This window comes from Coffea arabica, chromosome 2e (genome assembly GCF_036785885.1).
Source record: "Coffea arabica cultivar ET-39 chromosome 2e, Coffea Arabica ET-39 HiFi, whole genome shotgun sequence".
NCBI classification, from domain to species: Eukaryota; Viridiplantae; Streptophyta; class Magnoliopsida; order Gentianales; family Rubiaceae; genus Coffea; species Coffea arabica.
The window spans coordinates 19,017,962-19,042,958 of record NC_092313.1 but is presented as its reverse complement, the minus strand read 5'-3'; the positions used below and the strand labels follow the sequence as shown (position 1 = coordinate 19,042,958).

Sequence of the window (24,997 nt, the reverse complement as noted above, 5' to 3'; positions counted from 1 at the left end):
GGATGTGAATATCTATTTGAAAATGGAATTTGGCTGGAGTTTTAGTAAATAGGAATGTGCAATTTTAATGTTTATCCCTCATCTTTATGACATTCAAGTGCTAAAAAAATGTATGCTGTTGCAATCTACCATCTTTCAGGTTAAACTAACTTGACATTCTCACCTTTTTGTTCATTTGGTCTTGGGTTCTGTAATGCAAAACACGATCTCGTGTGGTTCGAGAGATTTCCAGTATGAGATGATTGCAGATCTAGGGCCTTGTGGAAATAGGCTTTTTACGGTGGAGGATTTATTCTAAGCCATTATTCGTACGTCCAACCCAGAAAAACGAGTCATAAATGGCTCAAATCAGACCATACTCTGGAACTTTCCGAGGGTACAAGAGCTGGTTATTAGCATGCATGTCTTGTTAATATCCAACAAGAAAATGGTTCTCATTCATAGCCGACAAGAAGCTTAAATGGTGCAACACACGCTGTCTCTGAGCGTACACGCTTTTCGAGGAGCGTAGCACAAGGGTGGTATAAATGATAGCCAAACAAAAGCAATTAAGAGTAGCGGCGCCTTGGTAGGCAGTACAAGGGTTGCCGGTAGTGAGTCACGCATTCTTGACTGCACCAATTGACACTTCTCTTGCTATCTTGGCTCCCCTTCCCTTGGCCATGTAAAGGCCAACGTGGTGCATCAGCTCCTGCCATGGAAGAAAATGGTCAAGCTTATATTCCTTGGAAGCTCCGGGAGCTGAAGAGGTAAGGAGCTGAAGAGGTAAGTTCGTTCACGGATATTTTCTAGAGTAGTAAGAAAAGCTGCTAAGGAACGCATTGGTCAGCATAAAATCCTTAGGAAGCACCATAAGTGGGGCAGGTATAAGTGTCAAAGAGACGAGAAATTCAACAATATCTGCTGAAATTCTTAGGAATAATTTAGAGTGAGAATATCAAGAATCTATAATTGTTATCCGAGAAGGGTCATATGGAGTATGCTTTTGAATAAAAGACTGCGTTTGTAAAAATACCTGAGGATGAGCAAGCACGTCTTTGGCGTTTTTGGCCATGGAAGCTGGAAAGTCAAAGGTGGCGCATCCCCGAGAGTACACCACCACTTCCTCCAAAGGCGTAAGAAGACCTCGGGTTTTAGCTGATAAAGTCGAGCAAACAAAATCCAGCACGCAAATATCTGTACATATCCCTACAACCAATAGCTGGGCACAAATTATATCAGTCAGATTAAATTCATCATGTTTGATAAGTTATGTCTTGAGTAGCAAAACGGTGATGAGAAATCCTTCCAAACTTTCAATTGGGATATTACACTTACAACTTGTATGTTGTTTTTCTTAACCCAATCGACGAACACATTCGAACCATCTTCCTGAAATGAGCCTATATAACCATCGTAGCAATCTTTACGCCTGATTATTACATTTGGTTCTTTCTCTAGCCATCGTAAAGCTGCAAACAAACATACATGCAAATGACATCATGGCCACGGCCAACGAGTTTGAAATTGAAGTTGTTTCAGTAGTATTTCTCAGATTAAGCTTCGATTTAATGTTTTGAATATTGGTATCAAACAGAAAGGGAAATTATACATGACCAGTCTTGATTCAGTAACCATACCAGGAACCAAATTGGACTCATCTGTACCGCTGATGCAGTGAGGGGGATACGGGTGCTCGAGCCTGTCAGGATGGTGCGAGTCAAGAAAGGCCAGAACTGGCCACTTGTTATCACAGAAGACTCTAGCTAGCTTTGCTGATTCATCGATCATTTGAGAAATCTGCCGGCTAGCCTCCCTTGGGGCCTGAACAAAACACGCACAAACAAGATAGGAATACGTACAACTATGAATGAGTACTATGAGCCCCGAAATCTGGATATGTACACAGATCACTGAACAACGAAGAGAAGTTCCTTTTTTTGTGAAAAAAAAAATCCTGGTAACGGAAAAAAAAAAAAACAGAAGAAGAGAAGTGTCTAAAGGAGTACAAGGACTGATCAATAGGTACCAGATTGCCAGCTCCGACAGTGCAGAAGCCATTGATGATGTCCACAAGAACTAAACCAGCGTTAGTATCTTCACTTATAACTACTGATTCTTCCTCTATTGGAATTTCATTCTTTACAATGTCTAATGTCTGCAGTACCATCTTAACACTGAAAATACCCCACAAACTCAGACTAGGCTTTATGAAGATAGGGTTTCAAAGGTTTAAGTATATTTGCTTATACATAGACTAGAGAGAGAGAGAGATGGATCCAATCATTTAGCATTCTATACCTACTACAAGTATCTTTGGGTGCGCTCTTTTGACTTTTGGAGCAAAACGTTGGCTAAAGCTAAAATGAAAAATTTGACACGGAAGAACAGGTTTGATGCATCTTCACCATTTTTCTTTTGCGCTTTTCTTTGGGGGGAAGGAACATAGTCGGCAAGTGATTAAAATATACCGAGATAAGTTTACTTGTCAATGTTAGATTTCAGGACTCCTTCAAAGTGCAAACCAACAGAAGAAAATTCTGTCCATTTGGTCCTGTCACAAAGTGACTAATGTAGCTCATGACTAATGATTTTTTTTTTTACTGGTCAGTTCACTTCATTACAAGGTTGAATCATATTTAACAGCAAAACTAAAGAGCATAGTAGGCTACTAGCATCTCCTTTTGCCGGATTGGACTGGAAAAACTTCACAAGAAAATTTTCCTTTTCGAGTTATGTGTTTTTGTATTGTTCACGTTTCGCAAAGACGAGCAAAAGAGACAAGATCAGAACCTGAAAATTGTGAGTCTGTGTTACCGTGTACGTTCAATGATACTTTCTTGGTGGTCAGACGCAGTGATGGAAAACCATTAACTTTTTAAACGCAGTTGCTGATATCAGTCAATGGTTAATTTGTCTGTTTTCCTACTCAGTAAATTGCATAAGAACCCAGTTTCAGTTTGTGCTCTGCCTGCATTCATGCTTTTAGCTTTCTGCGACCTATATCACTGAACCTTTTCGATCACAATCCAAAGCAACTATTCTACGAGGCATATTAATCTCGATGACTTGAAAAGGCACACAAGCTACCTCAAGTCCATATGGTAACACAACTACGAAGATAAACAATTCAGAAGCTAAACAATACCAAAGATATTTTAAATAGTAAATCATAGATAGTAGTAGTAATACTCGAACAACATAAAAGTTGAAGAATTTTAGGCTCTTTTTTCTTTTTTTCACTCGTTGAAGAACAAGCCAAGATGTCATTAATGAGGAATCGGCAGCTGTTACAAGACTGATGCTAGCGTAGGTTGTCTGCTTGGATACAAAAAAAAAAAAAAAAAATGTAAAGGTAATGAGGTCCAAGCTTCTTTCAATGCATTTGAGCATGTTTGTTAAATGAACTCTTTTATCACTATTTTTACTCCGAAAATAATTTCCTCATTGCTGGTGAAAACCAAAGGTTATCCCTCCGCTGCAGCCATCTACCAAGGTTTCCTGAATACCATGAAGATGAGCAATAATATTATATTTGTTTAACAGGCCAGTTACATAATTATGCCTTGGTTCCTTTGCTCTTTCTCGGCTTCTTGTTCTTAACCTTGCCTTTTCCATCATCGTCTTCCCCTCCCTGGCCACCTACAGAGGTTTAGTGAGAAATCTGTTATAGGACTACTGTTGCTGCAATCACGTTTATTGAGTTGATTCCCAAAGAAAGACTGCTTCTACTTCCACATCTTCTATCACGACCTCTATTTTTCTTTTCACGACTTCTTTGCTGAAAATCACGTCTTTAACTTACTTCTTCTGCTTGAATTCCTGCTTCATGACATCTACATAAAGTGAAATTTAACCTAGTGCGGTTGATGGCGAAGTATCTAAACAGCTCATTCGTCTTTCCTTATTATGTTGGTAAGTTTCCTTTTCTCTTTTTATCAGTATTAAATAGGATTAGGAAGATTCCTGTTTTCTTTCAATCGAATTCGAATTGGGAAGCTTAAAAATTCTGATTGGACTCTCGGTTTTCAGGAAAGTCCAACTACAAGAAGCTATCTCTCTTTTTTTTTTTTTTTGGTCCGTTATCACCAAGTATATCTACTCCCACTCCTAATCCTATATTAGGAGACGATCCAACAGAATCACGAGAAATTGACAGGAATTGAATCAATATCGGACCATACAACTGCATTAAACACTCACATAAATATTAGAGAAACCACATTAAGTGGCAATTTTTTATGAAAGTCAAGATTTGAACTCTTGACTTCCCACCAACGAGACATGTGATAGCCAAAGTAACGAAAAGCTATCGCATATGGATTTGCATGCTACATTGTTGCTTACCCAAGTAACGAGTAAGGATCAGATTATTATTATTATTATTATTTTTTTGGAAATCGGTTTTTCTCTTTTTATTGTTTGGATTTTTTTCCCCTTTTCCGTGGCTTTGTACCAGAAAGTCAGAAACCGAAAACTGGATTTAACCAAGTTGGGCAGTCATCGACCGCATGTTCCTATCCGTCCAAACTTCGGTCCGAAGACGCCTTTTTTTTCCCAGTTTCACCAACAACTGCTGCAGGACATGCTATCTTCCACGATATCCTTGAAACCCAACTCCAATTTCTCCCCAAGAATCCATCTTTTCCCGCCAAAATTCGATATTGCTCAACCCAAAAGCAGAATGGCCTCCCTTCCATCTTTTCTTGGCGGGTTGAACTTGAGCAGGGTCGCTGCAAATATGGGTGTTGATGCTTCTTCTGCTGCAGCTTCTTCTGATCAGAGTAGTGAGTTTTGTACATTGATGGAGTATGTTGGTAAAGGAGGGATTGATGTGGGTGATGACTTGGTGGTTTTGTTTGGTCATCTGGAATATGCTTCCAAGAAAATTGCTGCTCTGGTGGCTTCCCCTTTCAACTCTAGCCTTGGAAAAAATGTGACAATTGCCAGTACCCCTTCCGAAAGAGATGAGCCTAAGCCTCTTGATATCGTCTCGGTATAATTTCTCAACTTCTTCAATAGTATATCAATAAAAAGAATTTTTTCCCCTTTGGTAGTCATTTGTTATTATTAATTTAGCGATGTGAACGTCTTGAAACTTGGATGAGCAATTTTCGAATAAAGTACTTGTGTTGTTTTTTCCTCTAATCTTAATACAGTAGTACCTTAAAAGGTATTACTAATTTTTTCTGCTGTTTCATTTGTGCAAAGTTTTCTGTCGCGGTAGAATTTGCTTTGTTTACGCTGTAGTATGATGCTGCTACTAGGCAACCATAATTACCATTTTCATTCGACTGTACGAGGAGCTCTTCTACATTTTTAAGTACAATTTCGATGGTTTGGCACTTCAATCACACATTCTTCTCTCCAACTTTCTGATTTCATCTCTTTAGTATCTTGGTGTCTTCCCGACTCTTTCATCAATTGGAATGACAGTTGTAATGATTGGTAATAATTCCTCGGATGCAGAATGAGATTATTTTGTCTGCTCTACGCCATTCTGGTAAAGTTTCAGTCATGGCCTCAGAAGAAGATGATTTGCCAGTTTGGATAAATGATGATGGCCCATATGTGGTGGTCACGGATCCTCTAGATGGCTCCCGAAATATTGATGCCTCCATACCCACAGGAACAATCTTTGGAGTTTACAAACGTCTTGTGGAACTTGATCATCTGCCAGTGGAGGAAAAGGCAATTCTGAATTCCCTACAAAGTGGAACGAGGCTTGTCGCTGCTGGCTATGTTCTCTACTCATCAGCTACCATTCTCTGCGCCAGCTTTGGTTCTGGAACACATGCATTTACTCTGGATCACTCTACTGGAGACTTCATTCTCACACATCCAAATATTAAAATTCCCCCTAGAGGTGACTGATTTGCCTTTATACAACTGAAGTGGCTTTCCAAGAAAATAAAATATTTGCAAATGTTGATTCATGGGGGTTGCTGTTGTACATAATTATCAATTATGTCTTGTTCCTGCTCTTTCTTGCCAGGGCAAATATATTCTGTGAATGATGCACGGTATTTTGACTGGCCTCAAGGTTTGAGGCAATATATTGACACCATCAGACAAGGCAAGGGGAAATACCCTAAGAAGTACTCAGCCCGTTATATATGTTCTCTTGTTGCTGATTTTCATCGTACTCTCTTATATGGGGGTGTGGCAATGAATCCAAGGGACCATCTGCGTCTTGTTTATGAAGCAAACCCACTAAGTTTTATTGCAGAGCAGGCTAGGGGTAAAGGAAGTGATGGTAAAAGTAGAATTTTGTCACTTCAACCGGTGAAGCTACACCAGAGACTTCCTTTGTTTTTGGGGAGTCCAGAAGATATAGATGAATTAGAGAGTTATGGAGATGTTCAGCAGAAAGTAAATCCTGGTTATGAAGTCTAATAATATGGTGCTCTTTTATTTACCTCTTGCATTGATGTCAAGACATCTCATTCTGCAAGTGAGCGAAGCCAAGATAATTTGTAAATGCGCTCTTTCTTTTGATCATTTCTGGTGTGCTTAACAAGGAAAGATTTACTGGAAATGTGAAGGAAAATGTAGATACACTAATAATTTTTTCAGAGTTTTATTCTCTGATCTGTGAAATATCCAGATATACAATTTTGAAGAATCTCTTGCTTTTGAAAGCTATTTGAACTCTTTGATTACTACCTTCTATTTTTTCAGATTAGCATCTCTTAGTCAATAGCTTTCCATTTGTCTTCCTAAAATTTCCTGGTCTATATATTAATCCCTCAGAAGATCTTATGTGGTTCAACGTGACCTCAAGCATATTGAGGTTCAATTACCTTGATTTGGCAAATCAGTGCTTCATTGTGTAATCTTTCTCTTGCTTTATTTTCCCCACTTGCATAGTTTATAAAGATTGTAGGAATTGATGTGTGCTAGTTGATGTCATTACATCTGCAAAAAATAACCAATTTTAGGCATCAAACATGGAGACACTGCAGAACTTTTGTAATCTCAGCTAGGCTTGCTTCTTCTTGGCCAATGGAGCAAGATAGGACAAATGTTCTGGTTTGAGCATTCAATGAGGCTGGATGGGAGCTTGAGCAGGACTGCAAGGTTCCACACTTTTGGGGATGCTTCTTGAGCTTCTTTGTCAGGTTGATCAGGCATTCCTTATTGAAGAATGACTAGACGTATCATAAGCATGTTAGCATCGTTCTTATGAAGGTATGTAAGTTTCACAAGTCTATTCTTAGGTTTGTGAAGCCAATCCACTTCAGAAACCACTAGCTCATTTTGAAAGAGAAGCTGCAGCCTGGCATACTGTTAGGATAAACAGGTTTTCTTCTGTATTGCAGAGAATTATACGTCCTTGAATGGTATCAATAGCTTTTCCTAAGATTTTTTTTTTTTTTTTGGGCATCCTTTACCTTGCATCATCAGCCATCACACAAATGACCTGGCCATCTTTTGGTAAAGCTAGAGGGTTAAGCAATAAAACTGGAAAGTGACCAATTCTAGAGAAGAATACGAAAGGTTGAGCTTCACTAGAAAGGACAAATATAATGATGATTTAGAGTTACATTTAGCTTTTTATTGAAGTATTCTCAGTATTAGTAAACCAACTACAACGTGACCAATAAATTTGTATCTAAATGAAGAGAACAAATAAAAGACACAGAGTGTACTGGTATTGTTGTCAAAGAAAGATCCTGTAAGTGGTATACAAAAAGGAAACATACTTTTTGGTCAAGTGCTGTAAATTTTAATTCCTCTGCTTGTGGTTGGAAAGCTTTCTCTTTCTGTAGTATAATAAGCTAATCAGTTTCTCTTTTTCTGTTGAAACTGCAGTGCTCAAATGCATGTGCATATACAACATGTGTTTTTTTGTTGTGTTGGCAATGCTCTGTAACTCTGCACGTGCAGCTATTTATGCTTCTTTTGAGCTTGAATGGCTTATACTTGGTTTTTGAACCTTTCAAGATGTTGAATGAATTTGTTTATGTAGTTATCATGAAGATCCTGATTGCCAAAAACATTTTTCATCTGAGCAGCTTTGACCCTTATCTGCTCTCCCTCCGCTTCCACCATGACCCGTCTAATTGATGCAGCAACGCATTCCCGGCTGAAAGAGCCGTCAATGTCTCTTGGAACTTCATAGCCTACTTCTTTCTCTGCTAATAATTTAGCATTCAGTGTCTGGTCATATACCATTGGCATGAGAATCAGTGGGTGTCCAAATCCAAGGCACTCAATTATTGATCCCCAACCAGAGTGGAAGAGGCATCCTCCTATGGCTGGGTGGGCAAGTATTTCTATTTGAGGTACCCAGCCTAGACAAACAATGCCCTGGTTTGAGGTGCGATCAAGAAAACCAGGGGGCAGTAAATTTACAGTGTCTGCTAGTGGCTTCCTGAGAATCCATATAAAAGCTAGTCCTGAAAGCTCGACTGCGAAAGCCAACTCATGGATTTGCTCAATTGGCATCTTGTATTCACTTCCAAAGCCCACAAACACTACGGACTTTGGTTTCTGTTTATCCAGCCACAGAAAGGTTGTAGACCAGCTCGAATTATTGTCACTGTGGCTCTCTTGTATGGTCTCTGGGGGTGGAGGGAGTACACCTATAGGCAAAACAGGCCTTTGATAGAGTTCCTCGACAAGATTTATGTATTCTCCTTCAAACTCTTTACAGCTTTTCACAGCAACAAAGCTGCATCCTCGTACAACTTTAGCAATTCGTTGGCCACTGGATAGACCTGATATGTCAGGAATGTGCAAATTCTTGAACGCTGTAGGTGCATAATGAGGCCTATGGGCCACCAGAGAAGGGAAGCTGAACCAATCTGGTGGCCTCGTGAAATGCTCTGCAGTTTTACGTAGAGTTCCAGAGATCAGTTCGCCTGGTGGTCCCAAGAATGCTAGAGTTGCAGCTGTATAAGCACTGAAAAAGGCCACAGGTATGCCAAATTTAGCAGCAGTTTCTGGAATCCAACCTGCAGCAAAGTCCACAAGGATCAAGTCTGGCAATTCCTGTTGCAGGAGCTTCTCCATGGGTTCAGCTAATCTGTCGTACGCCTTCTTCAAGAACTGCGTTTGCTCTGGTTGAACGTCGATGGTGGCCTCACAGTTCTCTGGTAAGCCATCAACCAATGGCAGGGGGACTGCCAGCAGCTTTATTCTGTCTGATAAGTCTGCAGGAATGGGGGGCAATCGGCATAGGTTTTTTGGCGTGGAAACAAAGGAAATTTTGACACCTTTTGTAGCTAATTTTTTGGAGAACTCCAGAAATGGTAGCAGGTGGCCAAATGCTAGCCATGGGAACATCATGAGATGATGCTGTTGAGCAGCCATGGGTGGTACTCGACTCCTTACAAGCAGCTGCTAATTTGATGCATTTTGTTAAACCCAATAAATAGAAGTTTGCAGCTTCCTCTACTCCCATGTCACAATCCTTCTGTGATAGCTGTTCTCGTTCTACACGACTAGAAAAATGCTCATCACGTTAGGTAGCTGATAGTTTCTTTTCTTTTCTCTTGTAAAGGTTTTCTTAGGGTGATATGGAATCCAAAAAAGAAATAATAAAAAAAAAAAAGACCAGAAGAAAACCATCCTGGTTCTCATTCATCCCAAATGCATTGCGTTTCAGTACTTGTGAATCAACTACTTCACTTTCTATTAACAAGTGATTTTGTGATTTAAAGAAAGCCAAATGTGTTATGGTTCCTACCCAAAAAAAAAAAAAAATTTGCTTTTGTGCTTATGGAGTTGACAGCTTTTGCCACCATCATCTTACAAGCCCAATCATTAAAACTCGAATAGGTTTTCACACGTTACTTTGGAGTGGGAGATGAAGGCGCGATGACTTGGAAAACTCATTAGTCAAACTCTAGTCAACATCGTATCCGCAATATGTTTCGATAAAAGCTTTTTTTTTTTGGTAAGATAATTTTTTTTTAAGTACGAGTGAGAGTTCGGATTCAAAATCTCTTATTTATACTTTTTCTCTCAATATCACCCAACTCATGTTTTCCTTCCCTCCTTCCCTTTGCAATAAAAGTCAAGAGCTCGTTTGGATTGCAATTTTTAGAAAGTTTTTAGAGAAAGATTATTGTAATACTTTTTAAAGATGTAATGTATGTGAAATAAAAATATAATAAAAATTTGTGCAGAAGAAATATTTATGAAAAAATATAAAATTTTTTCTCTAAAAAATCACAATCCAAACAATGTTCACAATTGTTTAAATAGATACGCTCAACATTCTAATTATTTTTTGTTCTTATCGAATTAACATATTATTACTACGTATCGAGAATCTAGGACTAGTGGAATTTGGAATATTAATTACTCTCTTGTTGTTAGAATTAGTTTTAAGATTCTTTTCTTTATTTAGCATTTAATCCTTTTGTCTCCTTTTGGCATATATATATATATATACATACATATATATATATATATATATGAGTGTTCAGTTAGTGCTTGTTGAGATGTCATTTTGGTGTTAATATTTTGAAATTTTATAATTAAATAAGAAAAGCTTATAAATATAAAAATAAATTAATAATTGTTAGTATATACATTCATATATGGTTGATATTTCAATCCAATCCCCGTACAAAACCGAAAAGAAAACATGAGTAAACCATCGCATGACTCACCTTAAATCTCTTATGATTTCCCCTTCTGGATGTCAAATTACATCAACAACACTGGACCAAATAGTAGTACTAAAAAAAAAAAAAAATAGTAGTACTATATGATGATGTTTGACAAAAAAAAAATAGTAGTACTATATGATGTATGGAACCTTCTTTAGCTTCTATTTTCTTTTTATCAAATGAATTTATGGAATCTTCTATTTGCCTAAAAAATGAGCATATTCTACAGGGGAAAGAAAATCTACCAACTTACTTGAGTTGTGATACGAAGAAATTAATGGTACTCATTAGCAACAAAAATCTATAAAGCCCTCTCCTTCTCAAAACTCAATCTCACTGACGAGTGGTACTTTCTAGTAGTAGTACTTAGTAGAATGCAAGAAGCCAATTACAACCACCACTCCGCCACCGGCACTGCGACTGGTTTTCTCGCCGTCAACGGTGGTGGGCCATCTTCCAAACGCTTAAACAAGCCCCAGTTACCCCCACTCACAGTCCCACCAGGACACGTTTGCTTCCGACTCCTCTGCCACGCGTCTCGGGTGGGCGGAATCATCGGCAAGGCCGGCTCAATCATCCGGCAACTCCAGCAAGAAACCTCCGCTAAGATCCGAGTCGAAGACTCGCTCCCCAACTCGGATGACCACCGAGTCATTGTTATTATAGGCAGGACATCACTTGTTAGGAGAATTAGTTTCAATGCCAACAGGGAAGGAGACAGTGCTAGTGGTGGTTGTGATTGTGATGATGGTGATGACGAAGTGTTTGTTTCAGCAGCGCAGGAGGCGGTGGTCAGGGTGTTTGGGAGGGTGATAGAGGTGGCGGCGGAGAGCTGCGGTGATGGGTTCGCAGCGAGTGGGGGACTGGTGTCGTGTAGGCTGCTGGCGGAGACGAGTCAAGTTGGGGCAGTGATAGGGAAGGGCGGGAAAGTGGTTGAGAAGATTAGGAAGGATACTGGTTGTAAAATCAAAGTTTTGACTTCGGAAAAGTTACTGACAGATGAAATGGTTGAGGTAATTGAATCCTGGCTGTAGAAAATCTCCTACCTTACAACTTCGATATGCATTGAAGTCTGTATTAGATACAGGGTCAGTTAATGGAGTAGTATTGGAGTGCTTACAGTTCTGGATTGCTTTTTATGTGTTGGAATTCTTTGCTGTGCCATGATGTGTTGACATTGCACTTTCCGTGGTTAAGTAAATGCATGATATCGTAGGACTACCATATAGTGGTTGAGTTTTTCGTTTTACTGAGTTTGTGTGAGTTTGATATGTATTGAAATTAATTCAGGTATAAAGTCAGTCCATGTGGAGTGTATAGAAGTAATATTAATTGAGAATGATTGAGCTCTGATTGAATTAATGTCAAAGATTGAATCTCGATTTTCTTTATGATAACTAGCTTATTCAAAAAGATGGCTTCTTGGTATTGTTGGATTTTCTGTTGAAAATAATTGTTTATGACTGATAAGCTTGCTAAAATTAGCTTTTCGCTGGTCTAGTCTACAAAGTTTTTTGTCCCCATAAAAGCATCTAACATGGGTAAGTCTGTGGACAGATTGAAGGTGATATCGTGGCTGTTAAGAGAGCACTTGTTGCTGTAACTCGTCGACTGCAAGACTGTCTACTAGCTGTTGAGAAAGCAAGGATGATGGCAAGCAGGCCATTTGAAGCCATACATCAAGAGAGCTTACCTGATTTATGTATGGACCTACCTATTCATAGAGTTTTAGTTCCACAATCTACAGAATCAAGCTCCTCCGGATATTCCTCAGGGGACTATCCATTGTCAGTAGAGGCTGACAGGGTTCCAGTTATGGAATTAAAACCACCTCAGCAAGAAGTTGTCTTTAAAATTCTTTGCTTAAATGATAGAGTAGGGGGCGTGATCGGTAAAGGAGGTTCAATTGTAAGGGCTCTTCAAGCAGAGACAAGTGCTTCTATTAGTGTTGGGCCTACTATTGCTGAATGTGATGAACGATTGATAACTATTGCTGCAATGGAGGTTTGATTAGATTTTAGCTGTGTTTTAGTCTGAATGGATTATAGTGACTGATTGTGGATTAACACTTTATATCGTTTTGGTCCCTTCTGTTTAGAATCCAGATTCACGACAGTCACCTGCACAAAATGCTGTAGTACTAGTTTTTAGCCAGTGTGTAGAGGCTGACTCTGACAAGGGGCTGGATTCTGGCTTGAAGGGCCCACCTGTTTGTGCAAGACTTGTAGTACCATCAAGTCAAGTTGGTTGTTTGTTGGGTAAAGGAGGAGCAATAGTTTCAGAGATGAGAAAGGCGACTGGTGCAGCCATTAGAATTTTTGCGGGTGAGCATGTACCAAGATGCACTTTGGAAAGTGATGAAGTTGTACAGGTATGCATATTTGAAACTTATCATCTAATAAAGAATTTTTTAAATAATTTATTCTAACCATTTCAGTTAACTTATGCAGGGAGTTTTATTTATTAGCTTACAAAAAGTAGAAGTATCAGCTAAAATTATCATTTACATCTCAGAAGAATTGTCCTAACCATATCGATTAAGACATATTATGTGCTGCAACATGTGTTTTTTTGCCTTTTTCTGTCAACTTTCTTTTTCCCGCGGGACAGTAGAAGACATGTATGTATCAATAGGTGGTTGTGCCTGTGATAGATCTGACAATCTTGGTGGAAAAGTTGATGTCAATAAAGTTAGTTTGGTTACCTTTGCAGAGCATGATGTCAGGTTTGAAATTAGATCACAAAAAGTGTAGGATAGGCAGCAGTTCATGTCTCTGGGACTGGAAGTGAATGGAATGTCAAATATGAGGTTCCTGTAATTTTTAAGATCTGCTTCAAAATCTTATTGTATTTGTTTTATGGATAAGTGATTTCATCTGTTATATATAGTTGATCTTTTCTTATGCATCCCTTTTGGTGCTTTGTCTTTTATTCTCTTGAACACTGTGAAAAGTTTTTGATGTATCTTTCTTGCAATCGGAAAGGTTCTATTTATTTTCATTGTAAGTTGGTCAAAGTTTATATTTCTTGTTGAATTGTTTTGGAATTTTACCACTCTGCTTTGACACGATGGATTTTCACTCTTTTGACAGATTACTGGTGAGCTTGTGAATGTACAAGATGCATTGTATCATGTCACTGGTAGGCTGCGATATAATCTCTTTGCAACTAGAATGCTGAATAGTGCCGGAAATAGGAGCAGTTCCTCTTGTGTTACTGAAACAGGTCCCTTGGGGAGAGCAAGGGATCAGCCTTTGCCTGGATTTCTTCCTTCTGTTGGTATCTCTCAGAGTCAGCACTTGACGAGAAGTATGGAGAATCTCGCTCTTTCACAAAGTGTAAATTGTCCCCCGTCACCAGGGCTATGGACATCGCAGGTGAAAGAAAGTAGTAACTTTTTCTTGTTAGCATCTCTAGCTTTAGTCTTCTGCTGCTTCTATTATGTTGCTATTACTATTTGTGTCCTTTCTTTATGTTGAAGGTTAAGGTGTAATCATATTCTTTTTGTATTGTTTATTACATCAACTTCCCACTATTTGGGGTGCTCAATTGCAGACAGTGCCAGGAGTCGATCAAAGGAGTCAACTTGATGGCAGAGGATTGACTTCAACTAAAGGTGGTGTTGAACTTGGCAGGTTTGTACTAGCATGCCTGGAGAAAACTCAATTTTTTATATGCTTGTTATAAAACATTTTATGAGATTGGATGCTGCCTACCAAAATAATAGTAATAATAATATATACACAGAGATTAAGCTAGGGAGAGAAATGATGATGAAGAAAGCTGGATTCAGTGCAAAGAAACCTTTGCTTAGAGGAAGGAGCTTAGAATTATTAAATTCTAGTGAATTGAATTGTTTCCTCAAGTTCTTTAACTTCCCTTGTAAATTTGGAAATTTGATGTATTAACAAATACAAATTCTAAAGTAAACTTGCTTTTTGCCTTGATTATTTCATGTCACTTGTAATGTTTCTACAGGATTTATTGTGTGGTGGTATTTTGAGACATTAGTTGCCCTCTATAAACATTTCAAGTATCTTGTAGCCTGCTAATTGAATGTCTTCCCTCCGGTCTTCGACCTACGCGTCTTAGCATCTGATGTTCTTTCTGCTGTTTATGCTAACATTGATATTGTATTCCTTCTTGTAACTTAATTGTGTGAATAATATTAAGGTGCTCTTAGTGTAATCTTTTGAGTAACCTTATAACACCTGATTTACTTTCTTAAATGCTTTTCTGCGATTGATACCAAAATGTATATTTGAGAGTATACTGGTTATGTGATAATATCAGATGGGCTGCTCTTTCTAAATGAACTTACCGGATGGCATGCGAATTATATATGTGAAGCTAATGAACATGATGAACCATCTAGAGGAAGTATTCAACCAGGCCAGAAATGCAGCATGTGAAAAATGTCTAAATTGTTGCTAAATGCATTTTGTTGGCACTCATCAGCTATTTATTCTTTTTGCGCATTTGCAGCGGTGACAGATCTTCCATTGTGACAAATACCACTGTGGAGATTGTGGTTCCTGAAAATGTTATTGGCTCAGTTTATGGAGATAATGGTAGCAATTTGGTTCGTCTAAGACAGGTGGGTAGTACTTTCTACGTGCTTAAAGACAAATGAAAGCTCTGAAGTTAGGGGCTATGCATCTCAACTCCATATTCCTGATCTTTTGTACTTTCTGGTGTTTGTTACATAATTCCTGTGTCAGTATGTCTAACATGGGTTTCCCGGCGAAGAATTAGTATAATGTACCTCATCTGAAGTTTTACCTCAAATATCCATCCTATAGGTCATTTTAAGTCTGTGGACCTATTGGTGTTTGATCTTAGATCTTACCTGATAGCTGAATGAGCAAATACTTTGAAAGGTAGTTTTTAGTCTTACCAGCTCTAAGAAAGGCAATTCATGTACTACTCACTGCTAGTGGCCTCTTTTTATATATATATATATATATATATATTTTTTTATAGTGAGTTGGGAAACATGAATGTGGGAGACTAAGTAGAATCCTGTGTGCGCTGATGATGTGTTGTGTCTTGACGGAGAACGTGATCCTTGTAAGGTGTTATTGCTGTATGAAGATTGATACTATGTGACGTGAGCCTCAGTTTAGTTGATTTGGCTTCTAGAGGATACAAAATTTATGGAATAATTTATAAGCAGAAGCTACAGATTTGGTGTGTTTCTTAGCAGTACACAAGCTTTCATACCCATATTATGCAACAAAGAAAAATTCTTGTTTATCTCTAGTTTTATTACTCGAATGAACAGAGATTTGTTGGTCATCGAATTGATACTCTCTTTCTTCTGGTGCCTTTTCGTTTAGATTTCTGGCGCCAAAGTTGTAGTGCATGAGCCACGCCCTGGAACATCTGACAGGATGGTTGTCATATCTGGATCTCCTGATGAAACACAAGCAGCGCAAAGCCTCCTCCATGCGTTCATACTCACAGGGTCATCAGGACGAGATGAATCTTTCTGCTAACAGATTGCCTTTTTGTTTTTTTGGGGCATATAACATCAGAGCTTCCGTTTTAAGCTCCAGCTTTGTACATTCCTCCAATTTCTTTGATGCCCTTTATTCTTGAAAAGGAAAGGAAACGCCCTATTAATTCCAAGAAATTAGTTTGGGGCATCATAGTTCAATTTTGTTGGCCATGTATTTTGCAAGCCAACTAGAATGGTCATGTACTAATAAGCTTGATATTTTGTGATTAAACTGAAGGGTGAAAACCCCTGTTTTTAATTGAAATTGGAGTAACATGTGTTAGTAGAAAGCTTTAACAGCCAACTGCTTATGCAAAACATATGGTCGTGCTATCTGTTTTCAGGTACATTGCCATGTTCCCTGAAGTCTTTTTCCCCCGCAACAAGAAAGCTAGGCTGTCCTTACGAGCTGGTCAATTCTGAGGACATGCATACATTCGAGAATAGGATCTTCCATCGTGTCTCATCCACTCATGATAGGAAACTGGTACCTGCCAAATTTTGCCAAAATACGAAACTAAATGTAAACCTTACGCGGTCCTCTTGGCTATCCCATTTTAAGTTTTATGTTGCAACAACCTTGTTCCAATTTTAATCATCAGCGTCATGTTAAGGAGAGTGCTGAGACCGTTTCAACGCATGGCAGGTTGAAGTATTTATTTATGCGAGTCAAAATGCACTTCAGCCATACGCCCTTGCATCATGAATTGAATTGGAAAACCATTAGCTGCACTAAAATTGAAATGCATATTATTGGCACACTTGTGTCACTAGCTCCTTGGCCAAACAACATTAACGACTGACATTGAAGTGATGTACAGAAACATGGGACACTTAAGTAATACCTTGCACATAAACCAAAACACCAGCCTTGTTATGTAATCAGCTCTTCGTGACAGCTTCAGCCGATGTTGCTGTTGGCGTTGGTTTGAGAAGTATTTCCACGTTATCATGAACTCCTTGCAGCAGTAACTCACCATCATATGTCAAAACCTTGCGTTTCTTAGCCGCCCTCAGTGTTCCAACAAGGGCTTCAAAGATGTTTGCACATCTATCGTCATTGAACAGCACGCCAAATGTGACCTTCAAGATAAAATAACAACATATATTGAGAATATCCAGATAAAAGAACTCATCTAAAAGGTAAAAAAAGATCAGTTGTCAGAAGATTTTGACCCCACAAAACCATGCAAGTCCAACTTCTTATCCACATAAATCACATTAAGATGGGTGAAAATGATTGCACTCTTTAAATATTTGGAAGCAGTAGCGTATTCATAATAACATGCTACAAAGCCAAAGGTAAATATTAAAATTTTCTCAAGCATTCAAACGACTTATAAACTTAAGATTGGGCATACAAGATAATCTAATAAGTACAAACTTTACTCCTGTAACTTTGACGACAAGGACGGTGGGAGTGTGTCAAATGGCACCTTTGAGTTGAAGTAAATTGTCAAGAAAAAGAAAAACTAAGGGGGAAGTAGAGCTAGAGATCACAAAACCACACCAGGCAACAGCTGAATGGTTTTGGCAAGATGAAGCAAAGAAGAGAAAAGGAAAGAAAAAGATAGCTTGAAGAAGAACTTCCATTCCTTGATAACTCTGTCTCCTTTTCCTCCCTCCCTTTTCTGACCTTCATCTTGCTGAAAATGTAGTTCCTGCTTGAAGCAGTCTCGGCCTGGTGGGAGGGTAGTTCTTGAGAAGAACAAGGTGACATGCAAGTCCTGGAGGATTCATTGTTTTGATATTCATATTCTTCAAATGCTTCAGTTCAGGACCTAACTATTTCACAGCTACAAAACTTTCCATGAACTGCTAACATCCCAGATAACAAATTTTACCATGAAATTTTCATGCTAGATTCTTTACAATCATATAAGTTACCATAATCTGCCATTAGATTCCTGAATGAGGGCTTTCTCAGCTTTTCCAGCCACCACTAGTTTTCAGAAAGCTCATGATTATGTTGTTGTAGTTATTACCAGAAAGTGTCCCAACACTTGTCCTACACGCTGAGCATCAACGAAATATGTAGATTTATAAGTTTACATCTAAGCATAACCTCTATATCCGTATGTAAAGTATCTAAATGAAATATATGAAGACCAAAAGGTAAAACATTCTGGCATTACCCTCTGGCAACTACAATAGTTACATACACAAGTCCTTTCAACACTAGTAGAGAGCCCAAATTCTGTTCTAATCTATGGAAAACAATTCATTCTGCTGTTGTTCTGTACCTTCATGTGCTTGATAAAACCAAATTCGCACGCAAATACCAGGTGATATTAATTTCCGAACTTTAGGCTCCAGCATCAATAGGTGTGACTGGACCAAATTGATACGTAGAGCATGAGGCTTTGAACAATTAATTAACAAAAGAAGCCTTTTTTTGCCTGTTCTAGATTTATTAAGATACCCTTAACACTACAAAAGGATGTCTATTTCACGGCAAAGGTGATGAAGCTAAAAATTCAGAAATGAGAGAACATTATTTGCAATGAAAAGGTATTGACAGAATGCCAGAATAAAGAAAGTCCACCATGCTAAATTTCAGTCCTAGAGCCAATGACCAGCAAGGTCAGTTAACATCTGATGCTATACTGCTCAATGCAAAAGCAATTTGCATCATCAGCTCAAATTTTCCTCAGCCAGAAACAGAGATCACTCAAGGTCAGATTGTAGCAAGAAAAATTTCAGATTTACACCACAGCCCAGTTAATAAAAGATCAAAATAATCTGCTCTAACATGCGATCGGGAAAATTTTCGAGTACTTGATCTGGGTTGCTTCTATAGTTTGCATTGCACAGAAGAACAGTATTGATGGTCAGGTAGGGAGAGGAAGATGAGATTACCTTGTATGACCCATCATCTTGGAGTTTGCCCAGCCTTTTGATTTCCTCTTTGAGTCTTTCAACCTCCTCTTCAACATTCATTTTGTCTTCGGTTGGATTGTAATCACACGTATACTTCAGAATTTGGGAAGCTTACGTATATTCTTCTTAGATATTTTTCCTCCCTGAATTTGGATTTTCCTCTAACAAGGGATGAGGAGAGATAAATAGGGAAGAGAGATGGTCCCCGGGCAATGTAATATTTGATAATTCTATCCTATTAAAAGAAATTATTACGAGTATTTTTTGTCCAAGGTTTGTGTGACACTGGGATTTTAAAAGTTAATTTTTTTAATAAAAAGTGAATTGACCTATTTTTTTTAAAAAAAATTTCAAATATAATGTTACAGTAATACACAGATAAAAACAATTCAAAAAAAATCATATCGATATGATATATCAAATATTTAAAAGAATATTTATAGTAAAAATTTTTCATATATATTAATATAATAAAATATTTTCAAAAACAACTAATTCAGACGAATGCGTGTTGATATTTTTTACAACAAAATATGTATCGATAATAGTACCATAATTTTGACTCACAAGGTCCTTTTGTGGGTAAGGTTCAGCATTATCAAAATTTTATGATCTTTTCCTCTCTGTTCCTCTATCATTTACTCAAAAAGAACAACTTTTCATATTAATTCATCATAGATCATAAAAGTAGTGGGAAAAAACTTTTTTAGGTGCACATTTTGGCATAAATAGACGCTTTGAAATCAAGTTAGCCCTTTTATTTTAGTTTATATTTTTTATTTGAGAGAGAAATGATCATTTCATTTTACTTTTGTTTATATATGGTTTATATGTCAAAAATTATTTGATCTTATTCTATACATATTTTTTTCAACTATTTTTTGATCTTTTTAATTATTTTTATCACTTTTTTTAAATTTTATATACATCACATATTATAAAAAAAATGTTGCAATATTTTTTAAAAAATTGGTCCAAATAACACCATGTGGCTATTTATTATCCATCTGAGGTTTAGGATTATTATTAGTAAGTAGTACTAATTGAGAAAATACAGAAGGCGGAGAGATAAATCGGGTGTGCTTTCTTTGTACGGAAACGCAGCAGAGATCATGAACGACGTGCAACGCCAACACCACCCTCATCATCATCAGCAGCAGCAGCAAAGACAGCCCGGGCCCGACCACCCCCACAACCACCTGGAAGATGAAGAAGACGACGACGTTTCTGCTGGAGGTGGTGGCGGAGAAGAGTCCATAGACAATCCTCATCCTCACTCCCATGACCCTCACTCTCAGATCCGCTACGACGCTCCTTCCCATTCCCACGCACTTCACAACGGCGGGGGTGTTACCAACATGGATTCCGCCCTCAATGGCGTTGAGGGCGTCGGCCCCCATGGTTTGTATGTGCCCGGCTCCGAAATTGCTCCCGCTCCAGCTGCTGGAGCTGGGTCCGACCAGCTTACGCTGTCGTTTCAGGGAGAGGTCTATGTTTTCGACTCTGTTTCTCCTGAAAAGGTACTCGTTTCCTTCGTTTACTTATTGCATTTGATGGGTTTTTGAAAGAAGATGAAAATTCTCAATATTGATGGATAGATTTCTTTGAATTATGCAACACGCTAGCTTTCCCTACAAAAAGAGAAAAAGGGTTCTTCTTCTACCTAGTAATGTTTCTTCGATTTTGTCTGAGGGCTGAAAAAGTGCTTTTCTTGCGGAAAAATGGGCTTGATTTTAGTGGATTATTGATCTTAGGATGGAAAAAATTAAGTTCTGGTGGATAGACTTCGCTATATTAATCAAGAAAGCTGGTCTCTCTCTTTCTTTTTTCCGAAGTATGGGAATGTAGCAGAAAAAGGAGAGGGATTCTTTTTTTTCGACCTGGTAATATTTCTGTTCAGCAAAAATTTTATTTTTTTTGTGGCTTAAAAGTGCTTGTCTTGCTTGTGAATGGGCCTGAACCTTAGTGGATTTGTGACTTAGAATGGTGGTTATTTTTTTTTTAACGGTTTTCATGTGCACTTACTGGATTGATTGGGTCATGCGTTCTTGATTGGGTAGAGGCAAGTTCTTGCTAGTGTGAAGGCATGCAGTTCTTTGAGTGTCTTGACGCTGACTTCTTTTTAATCGGTTATGTAAATTCTCTAATTTGGTGTGGGTTTTCTCGTGCTAGACGCGAAGTTTCCATGGTGCATTTGTCTGTTCGATTTTTGATGCTTTATAGTATTTCATAAGGTAGTGAGTATGTGAACTAGTTTTAGGGTACGTATTATGGAAAAAGGATGATGACATGGGATTTAACTTTTCTTCTTGATTCACTTTCAGGTTCAAGCAGTGTTATTACTGTTGGGGGGATATGAAGTACCCACTGGCATTCCTGCTGTTGGCATGGCTTCCCAGAATCCTAGGGTAGTGGATATGTAGTTTGTGAAATGCCCTTCCTTTTTATTTTTTCCCCTCCAGGTATGGCTTTAGTTTATGTAAGTTCTTACTGTCTCTCTTCATCTTATGTAGAATTTGAGTGACTTACCAGGGAGATCAAGTCAACCCCAAAGAGCTGCTTCCTTGAATCGGTTTAGAGAAAAAAGAAAAGAGCGATGTTTTGATAAGAAGATTCGTTATACTGTGCGGAAGGAAGTTGCACTAAGGTATTGTACATATCTTTTTGAATATATTTCTCAAAGGCAACTTGAAATATAAAATGGAGAACTGATGGATGATACGTGATTTTAATCTGTACCTTATAGAATTGGGAAAATGAATATGATCATGTAAAGTGTCTGTGAACTATCATGCTTCCTAATCTAAGTATCTGCTGTCATAGGAGTGGATAGATATAAATTATGATGACCAAAAAGATTCAGTTTATCAAATTTGAAATATACATACTCAGGAAATAGTGATCAGTATTATGTGCATGCGTATAATGTATTGAGATATCTCCAGAATGCCAGTTATGTTATGAGGAAATGTGTAATCTTTAGCAGGAGCAACAATGTGCTTGAGTTTCGTAAAGTCGCTGGAAACACTGACTCTCATTGTTCTTCTACTTTTCCCACCATTGAAGGAAAAGAGTTCTATTCTTTTTGATGTTGCTTTAGTTAATGAAATGCTACGTCATATATTGGGAAATACAGAGAGATAATTAGGGCTTAGAAAGAGTTGGCAAAACCTTGTCCTGATTCTTTACTAGAATAGAGGTCCTACTGTGTATTTCTGCATGGTGAGTTCCAACTGACTAAATATTAGGCAGGTGATTTATTTGATAAATAGGTGTTTGATGGAGTGCGGAAGCAAATATTTTTAGTAGAGTTTTTCCTACAAAGCAATTCTTGGCATCATATCGTGCCTGCTGTTAAGAATGAGGGTCATTGTTGCACTACCTCTTGAACTCGCTTTCCATGTCAGGATGCAGAGAAAGAAGGGTCAGTTTACATCTTCAAAGTCAGTTTCAGAGGAAGTTGGATCATCTTCTTCAGATTACAACCCAATGTCAGGACAAGAAGAGCAGGAAACATCGTGAGTATTGCATCTCTCTCTCTTTCTTCTATATGTGTTTGTGTGTGTGTGTGTGTCAGTATTATATGCACTCTATGAATCTTTTATCTGCTTTTTTTTGGTTTCACATATCTGATTACAAATTATCACTTTGTTGTTTTGGAATATTACTGAGCTATCACTTTTGTCTTTGAACTCTTTTAAGTTGAAATCTAACATTCAGTTCCTTGACCCAACAGATGTAGACATTGTGGGATTAGCTCCAAATCCACTCCTATGATGCGCCGTGGACCAGCCGGCCCAAGGACACTATGCAATGCATGTGGACTCAAGTGGGCCAACAAGGTCTGCAAACTCTTGATTCATCACTTGTTAAATTTTGGTTTTTTGCTTGTGGGAAGCGCTACTTGCTCTCTTATCTTTCTTCATTTTGTAAATAGTGATACTTTGTGTTTTTAAGAGCCACTAGCTGCTCTGTTTCATTCCTTTTTGGGTTTAGCCACAAGGAACTTGTCTCATCATTTATGTGTTTCATAGGTTGTCTTATTGTGATGTTGATTCTATCACATGACACTGGTGCTAGGATATCATGCTTGTCCTTGCCATCTTAGTCTAACCATGTGAATCTGTTAAGGAAGAACTTGGTAATAATGGCTTAGTGTAGATTTCTGAGCAATAACGAGAGGTACAGCTATCCCATGGCTAGGAGCATGTGGCATTAATCTCATAAACTTTCATCTTGAAGTAATTGGTGGGTAATCTTTAGAGAACGGCACCTCATTGTGAGCTTTTGGATGCAAGTCATCTTGTGTATCGAGATATATGGTTGGAGGCAATATTTTATACTTTTATCGCATGTAAAAGCTAACCTGGGGTATATTAGCGTGTAGATTTGGTTCTGTAGATCAATTTCTCTTAGTTACTCTTTTTTCTCAATAGGCCTTACATCTTATGAAAGTTTCTTGCCATTGATTTTTTTTTTTTTCTGTTCTTTGGTTCTACTTTCATTTCTCTCCTTATCGGCTTTGAGATTGATATTTTTCAAACTTTCGCAATATGCTTTTTCATATTCCCTCCGCGGCAAACAAGTCAGAAGCTCTTCTGGAGTTCAAACCGCTAGCAATTTTTGGTATTTGTCAAAATGCAACTATTTATCAAAACTTGCTTCATGAGCAAACTACTCGGATCATATTCTTAGAAGACCTCATTATGAGCTTGGAGTATCTTTGCATTATTGTGATCCATATACATTTCCCCTGTACGACATTATTTTTCAAAAACCTGCAGTAAGTAATCAGGAATACTGCTTTGAGGAATCTCACAGCATAGCTTGTGTTATGCAGGGCATTCTAAGGGACCTCTCTAAAGTTCCTGCCGCTGGAATCCATGATGTGATGGTGAAGGCTAGTGAGCAGGTTGGTGGCCTCCTACCCATGCCGTTAAAAGCTAGTCAATCTTCTTTAATTTGATTACACATTTCCTTTTTCTCATCATCTAGAAAAGAGTGGTATTTTCCTTGAGAAGGTTCATTCAACTGGTTTGCTTAATTTTTTCCCCTGATTGCAGAGCAATGGTGAAGCCAATGACTCTGATGGAGTGACTGCTGCTGTTGATATAATCACTTCATCAAATGGTGACAGCTCTGCTTTGACTGCTGAACAGTGAGCATTGTTGCAGTCACTGGAAAGTCAAATGTACCAATTGCAACTGAATCAAGGCGTGTAATAATGAAGAAAGTTACTACGGAGTAGCTAAATATACTTGTACTAATTGTACATATTGTACACTGAGGAGAAACATATTGAATGTTTCTTTTTTTTTTTTTAAAGTTTTTTTGGGGTGCCTCCTTTTAGTTCCCCATTACGTGTAGATAGTGTTAGGCTTGCCCCTTGCTAACTGTGTATGAGAACCGATTGTAACAGCGGTAATATGTATTAGGATTTCATACAGCAGCACCTACTTTGGTGAGCATAACAAGTCTTGACATCCTGTTTCTTTTGGTATTGTCTTATCCTTATTGCTTGATGATTAGGAAGAAAATTGCAATTATAGAAGCTGCATGGTGGAATATTCTTGTTGTGCATCCCTGTTATGATCAACATTTCAACAAATAATATAGAGCTGTCGTTCTTTAGTAGTACTAGAAATTATTATGGAGATTCAGCAGCTAATGTCTGGAAGAGTGACTCGGGCTTGCCATGGAGGAAAGTTTTTACTCTTTCTCTCTCTCATATTCTGTGTGCGTAGGTAGGACATCACTTCTTTCTGCAAGGGAGGATTGTATGTGGTAGAGAGTTCTATTCTCATCCACAATACCATGGTTAACAGGACCTTCTTCTTTTTTTTCTTTTTTTTTTTTGGTATTTTGGTACTTTGGCGGTGAAGTGATGATAAAAGTAAAACTAACTCTTAGAAACATGCTGCTCTTCTTTTCAACCTAGTTGGAGGACATGTATGAAAATTCCTTTTCTTTTTGCTTATACCGCTGGCAAATATGGGGCGAATGCTGTTCTGGC

At 38.1% G+C, this 24,997-nt stretch overlaps 6 protein-coding genes across 8 annotated transcripts; 3 read left to right on the top strand and 3 right to left on the bottom strand.

The window, feature by feature from the left end:
* Window positions 1-339: 339 nt before the first annotated feature.
* Window positions 340-2,287, bottom strand: LOC113731617 (nicotinamidase 1-like). 2 transcript variants are annotated; one of them, XM_072079586.1, is made up of 5 exons: window positions 2,009-2,287; window positions 1,620-1,803; window positions 1,318-1,451; window positions 1,016-1,201; window positions 340-741 (listed from the first exon to the last, which is right to left on the bottom strand). In XM_072079586.1, the coding sequence occupies exons 1-5, from the start codon at window positions 2,147-2,149 to the stop codon at window positions 685-687; spliced, it is 702 nt and encodes a 233-aa protein (XP_071935687.1). In that variant the 5' UTR covers window positions 2,150-2,287; the 3' UTR covers window positions 340-684. The 2 variants fall into 2 exon arrangements, with proteins under 2 accessions (XP_071935687.1, XP_027112785.1); XM_027256984.2 differs by having other exon boundaries at window positions 340-691; window positions 2,009-2,283.
* A 2,117-nt stretch (window positions 2,288-4,404) lies between these two features.
* On the top strand, window positions 4,405-6,604 carry LOC113731615 (fructose-1,6-bisphosphatase, cytosolic). The gene is made up of 3 exons (XM_027256981.2): window positions 4,405-4,975; window positions 5,449-5,845; window positions 5,975-6,604. Exons 1-3 carry the CDS (start codon window positions 4,565-4,567, stop codon window positions 6,373-6,375), a joined length of 1,209 nt encoding a protein of 402 aa, XP_027112782.1. The 5' UTR covers window positions 4,405-4,564; the 3' UTR covers window positions 6,376-6,604.
* Window positions 6,605-7,899: 1,295 nt separating this feature from the next.
* LOC140036138 (putative UDP-rhamnose:rhamnosyltransferase 1) lies at window positions 7,900-9,297 on the bottom strand. Its single transcript, XM_072077437.1, has one exon. The coding sequence runs from the start codon at window positions 9,295-9,297 to the stop codon at window positions 7,900-7,902; it is 1,398 nt and encodes a 465-aa protein (XP_071933538.1).
* Window positions 9,298-10,811: 1,514 nt separating this feature from the next.
* Window positions 10,812-16,394, top strand: LOC113728701 (KH domain-containing protein HEN4). 2 transcript variants are annotated; one of them, XM_072079582.1, is made up of 7 exons: window positions 10,815-11,617; window positions 12,162-12,608; window positions 12,703-12,975; window positions 13,697-13,981; window positions 14,160-14,239; window positions 15,090-15,201; window positions 15,944-16,394. In XM_072079582.1, exons 1-7 carry the CDS (start codon window positions 10,979-10,981, stop codon window positions 16,100-16,102), a joined length of 1,995 nt encoding a protein of 664 aa, XP_071935683.1. In that variant the 5' UTR covers window positions 10,815-10,978; the 3' UTR covers window positions 16,103-16,394. The 2 variants fall into 2 exon arrangements, with proteins under 2 accessions (XP_071935684.1, XP_071935683.1); XM_072079583.1 differs by lacking the exon at window positions 15,944-16,394 and having other exon boundaries at window positions 10,812-11,617; window positions 13,697-13,991; window positions 15,090-15,146.
* A 438-nt stretch (window positions 16,395-16,832) lies between these two features.
* On the bottom strand, window positions 16,833-19,204 carry LOC140036799 (costars family protein-like). Its single transcript, XM_072079584.1, has 2 exons — window positions 18,964-19,204; window positions 16,833-17,187 (listed from the first exon to the last, which is right to left on the bottom strand). The coding sequence occupies exons 1-2, from the start codon at window positions 19,042-19,044 to the stop codon at window positions 16,987-16,989; spliced, it is 282 nt and encodes a 93-aa protein (XP_071935685.1). The 5' UTR covers window positions 19,045-19,204; the 3' UTR covers window positions 16,833-16,986.
* An 802-nt stretch (window positions 19,205-20,006) lies between these two features.
* LOC140036798 (GATA transcription factor 28-like) lies at window positions 20,007-24,470 on the top strand. Its single transcript, XM_072079581.1, has 7 exons — window positions 20,007-20,504; window positions 21,309-21,392; window positions 21,498-21,631; window positions 22,392-22,502; window positions 22,721-22,826; window positions 23,825-23,896; window positions 24,048-24,470. The coding sequence occupies exons 1-7, from the start codon at window positions 20,097-20,099 to the stop codon at window positions 24,144-24,146; spliced, it is 1,014 nt and encodes a 337-aa protein (XP_071935682.1). The 5' UTR covers window positions 20,007-20,096; the 3' UTR covers window positions 24,147-24,470.
* The last annotated feature ends 527 nt before the right edge of the window (window positions 24,471-24,997 follow it).

What these genes read in the sequence shown, in the direction of transcription:
- LOC113731617 (XM_027256984.2), bottom strand. Translation starts at nt 2,149, where the DNA reads ATGGTACTGCAGACATTAGACATTGTAAAGAATGAAATTCCAATAGAG. An exon ending in TGAGTCCAATTTGGTTCCTG is followed by an intron (nt 1,452 to 1,619) that starts GTATGGTTACTG and finishes GTTTGTTTGCAG; the next exon opens with CTTTACGATGGCTAGAGAAA. An exon ending in AGAAAAACAACATACAAGTT is followed by an intron (nt 1,202 to 1,317) that starts GTAAGTGTAATA and finishes ATTTGTGCCCAG; the next exon opens with CTATTGGTTGTAGGGATATG.
- LOC113731615 (XM_027256981.2), top strand. Translation starts at nt 4,565, where the DNA reads ATGCTATCTTCCACGATATCCTTGAAACCCAACTCCAATTTCTCCCCA. An exon ending in AGCCTCTTGATATCGTCTCG is followed by an intron (nt 4,976 to 5,448) that starts GTATAATTTCTC and finishes CCTCGGATGCAG; the next exon opens with AATGAGATTATTTTGTCTGC. An exon ending in TATTAAAATTCCCCCTAGAG is followed by an intron (nt 5,846 to 5,974) that starts GTGACTGATTTG and finishes CTTTCTTGCCAG; the next exon opens with GGCAAATATATTCTGTGAAT.
- LOC140036138 (XM_072077437.1), bottom strand. Translation starts at nt 9,297, where the DNA reads ATGGCTGCTCAACAGCATCATCTCATGATGTTCCCATGGCTAGCATTT.
- LOC113728701 (XM_072079582.1), top strand. Translation starts at nt 10,979, where the DNA reads ATGCAAGAAGCCAATTACAACCACCACTCCGCCACCGGCACTGCGACT. An exon ending in TAACTATTGCTGCAATGGAG is followed by an intron (nt 12,609 to 12,702) that starts GTTTGATTAGAT and finishes CCTTCTGTTTAG; the next exon opens with AATCCAGATTCACGACAGTC. An exon ending in ATTTGGTTCGTCTAAGACAG is followed by an intron (nt 15,202 to 15,943) that starts GTGGGTAGTACT and finishes CTTTTCGTTTAG; the next exon opens with ATTTCTGGCGCCAAAGTTGT.
- LOC140036799 (XM_072079584.1), bottom strand. Translation starts at nt 19,044, where the DNA reads ATGAATGTTGAAGAGGAGGTTGAAAGACTCAAAGAGGAAATCAAAAGG. An exon ending in AAGATGATGGGTCATACAAG is followed by an intron (nt 17,188 to 18,963) that starts GTAATCTCATCT and finishes TTTATCTTGAAG; the next exon opens with GTCACATTTGGCGTGCTGTT.
- LOC140036798 (XM_072079581.1), top strand. Translation starts at nt 20,097, where the DNA reads ATGAACGACGTGCAACGCCAACACCACCCTCATCATCATCAGCAGCAG. An exon ending in CAAGAAGAGCAGGAAACATC is followed by an intron (nt 22,503 to 22,720) that starts GTGAGTATTGCA and finishes TTGACCCAACAG; the next exon opens with ATGTAGACATTGTGGGATTA. An exon ending in GACTCAAGTGGGCCAACAAG is followed by an intron (nt 22,827 to 23,824) that starts GTCTGCAAACTC and finishes TGTGTTATGCAG; the next exon opens with GGCATTCTAAGGGACCTCTC.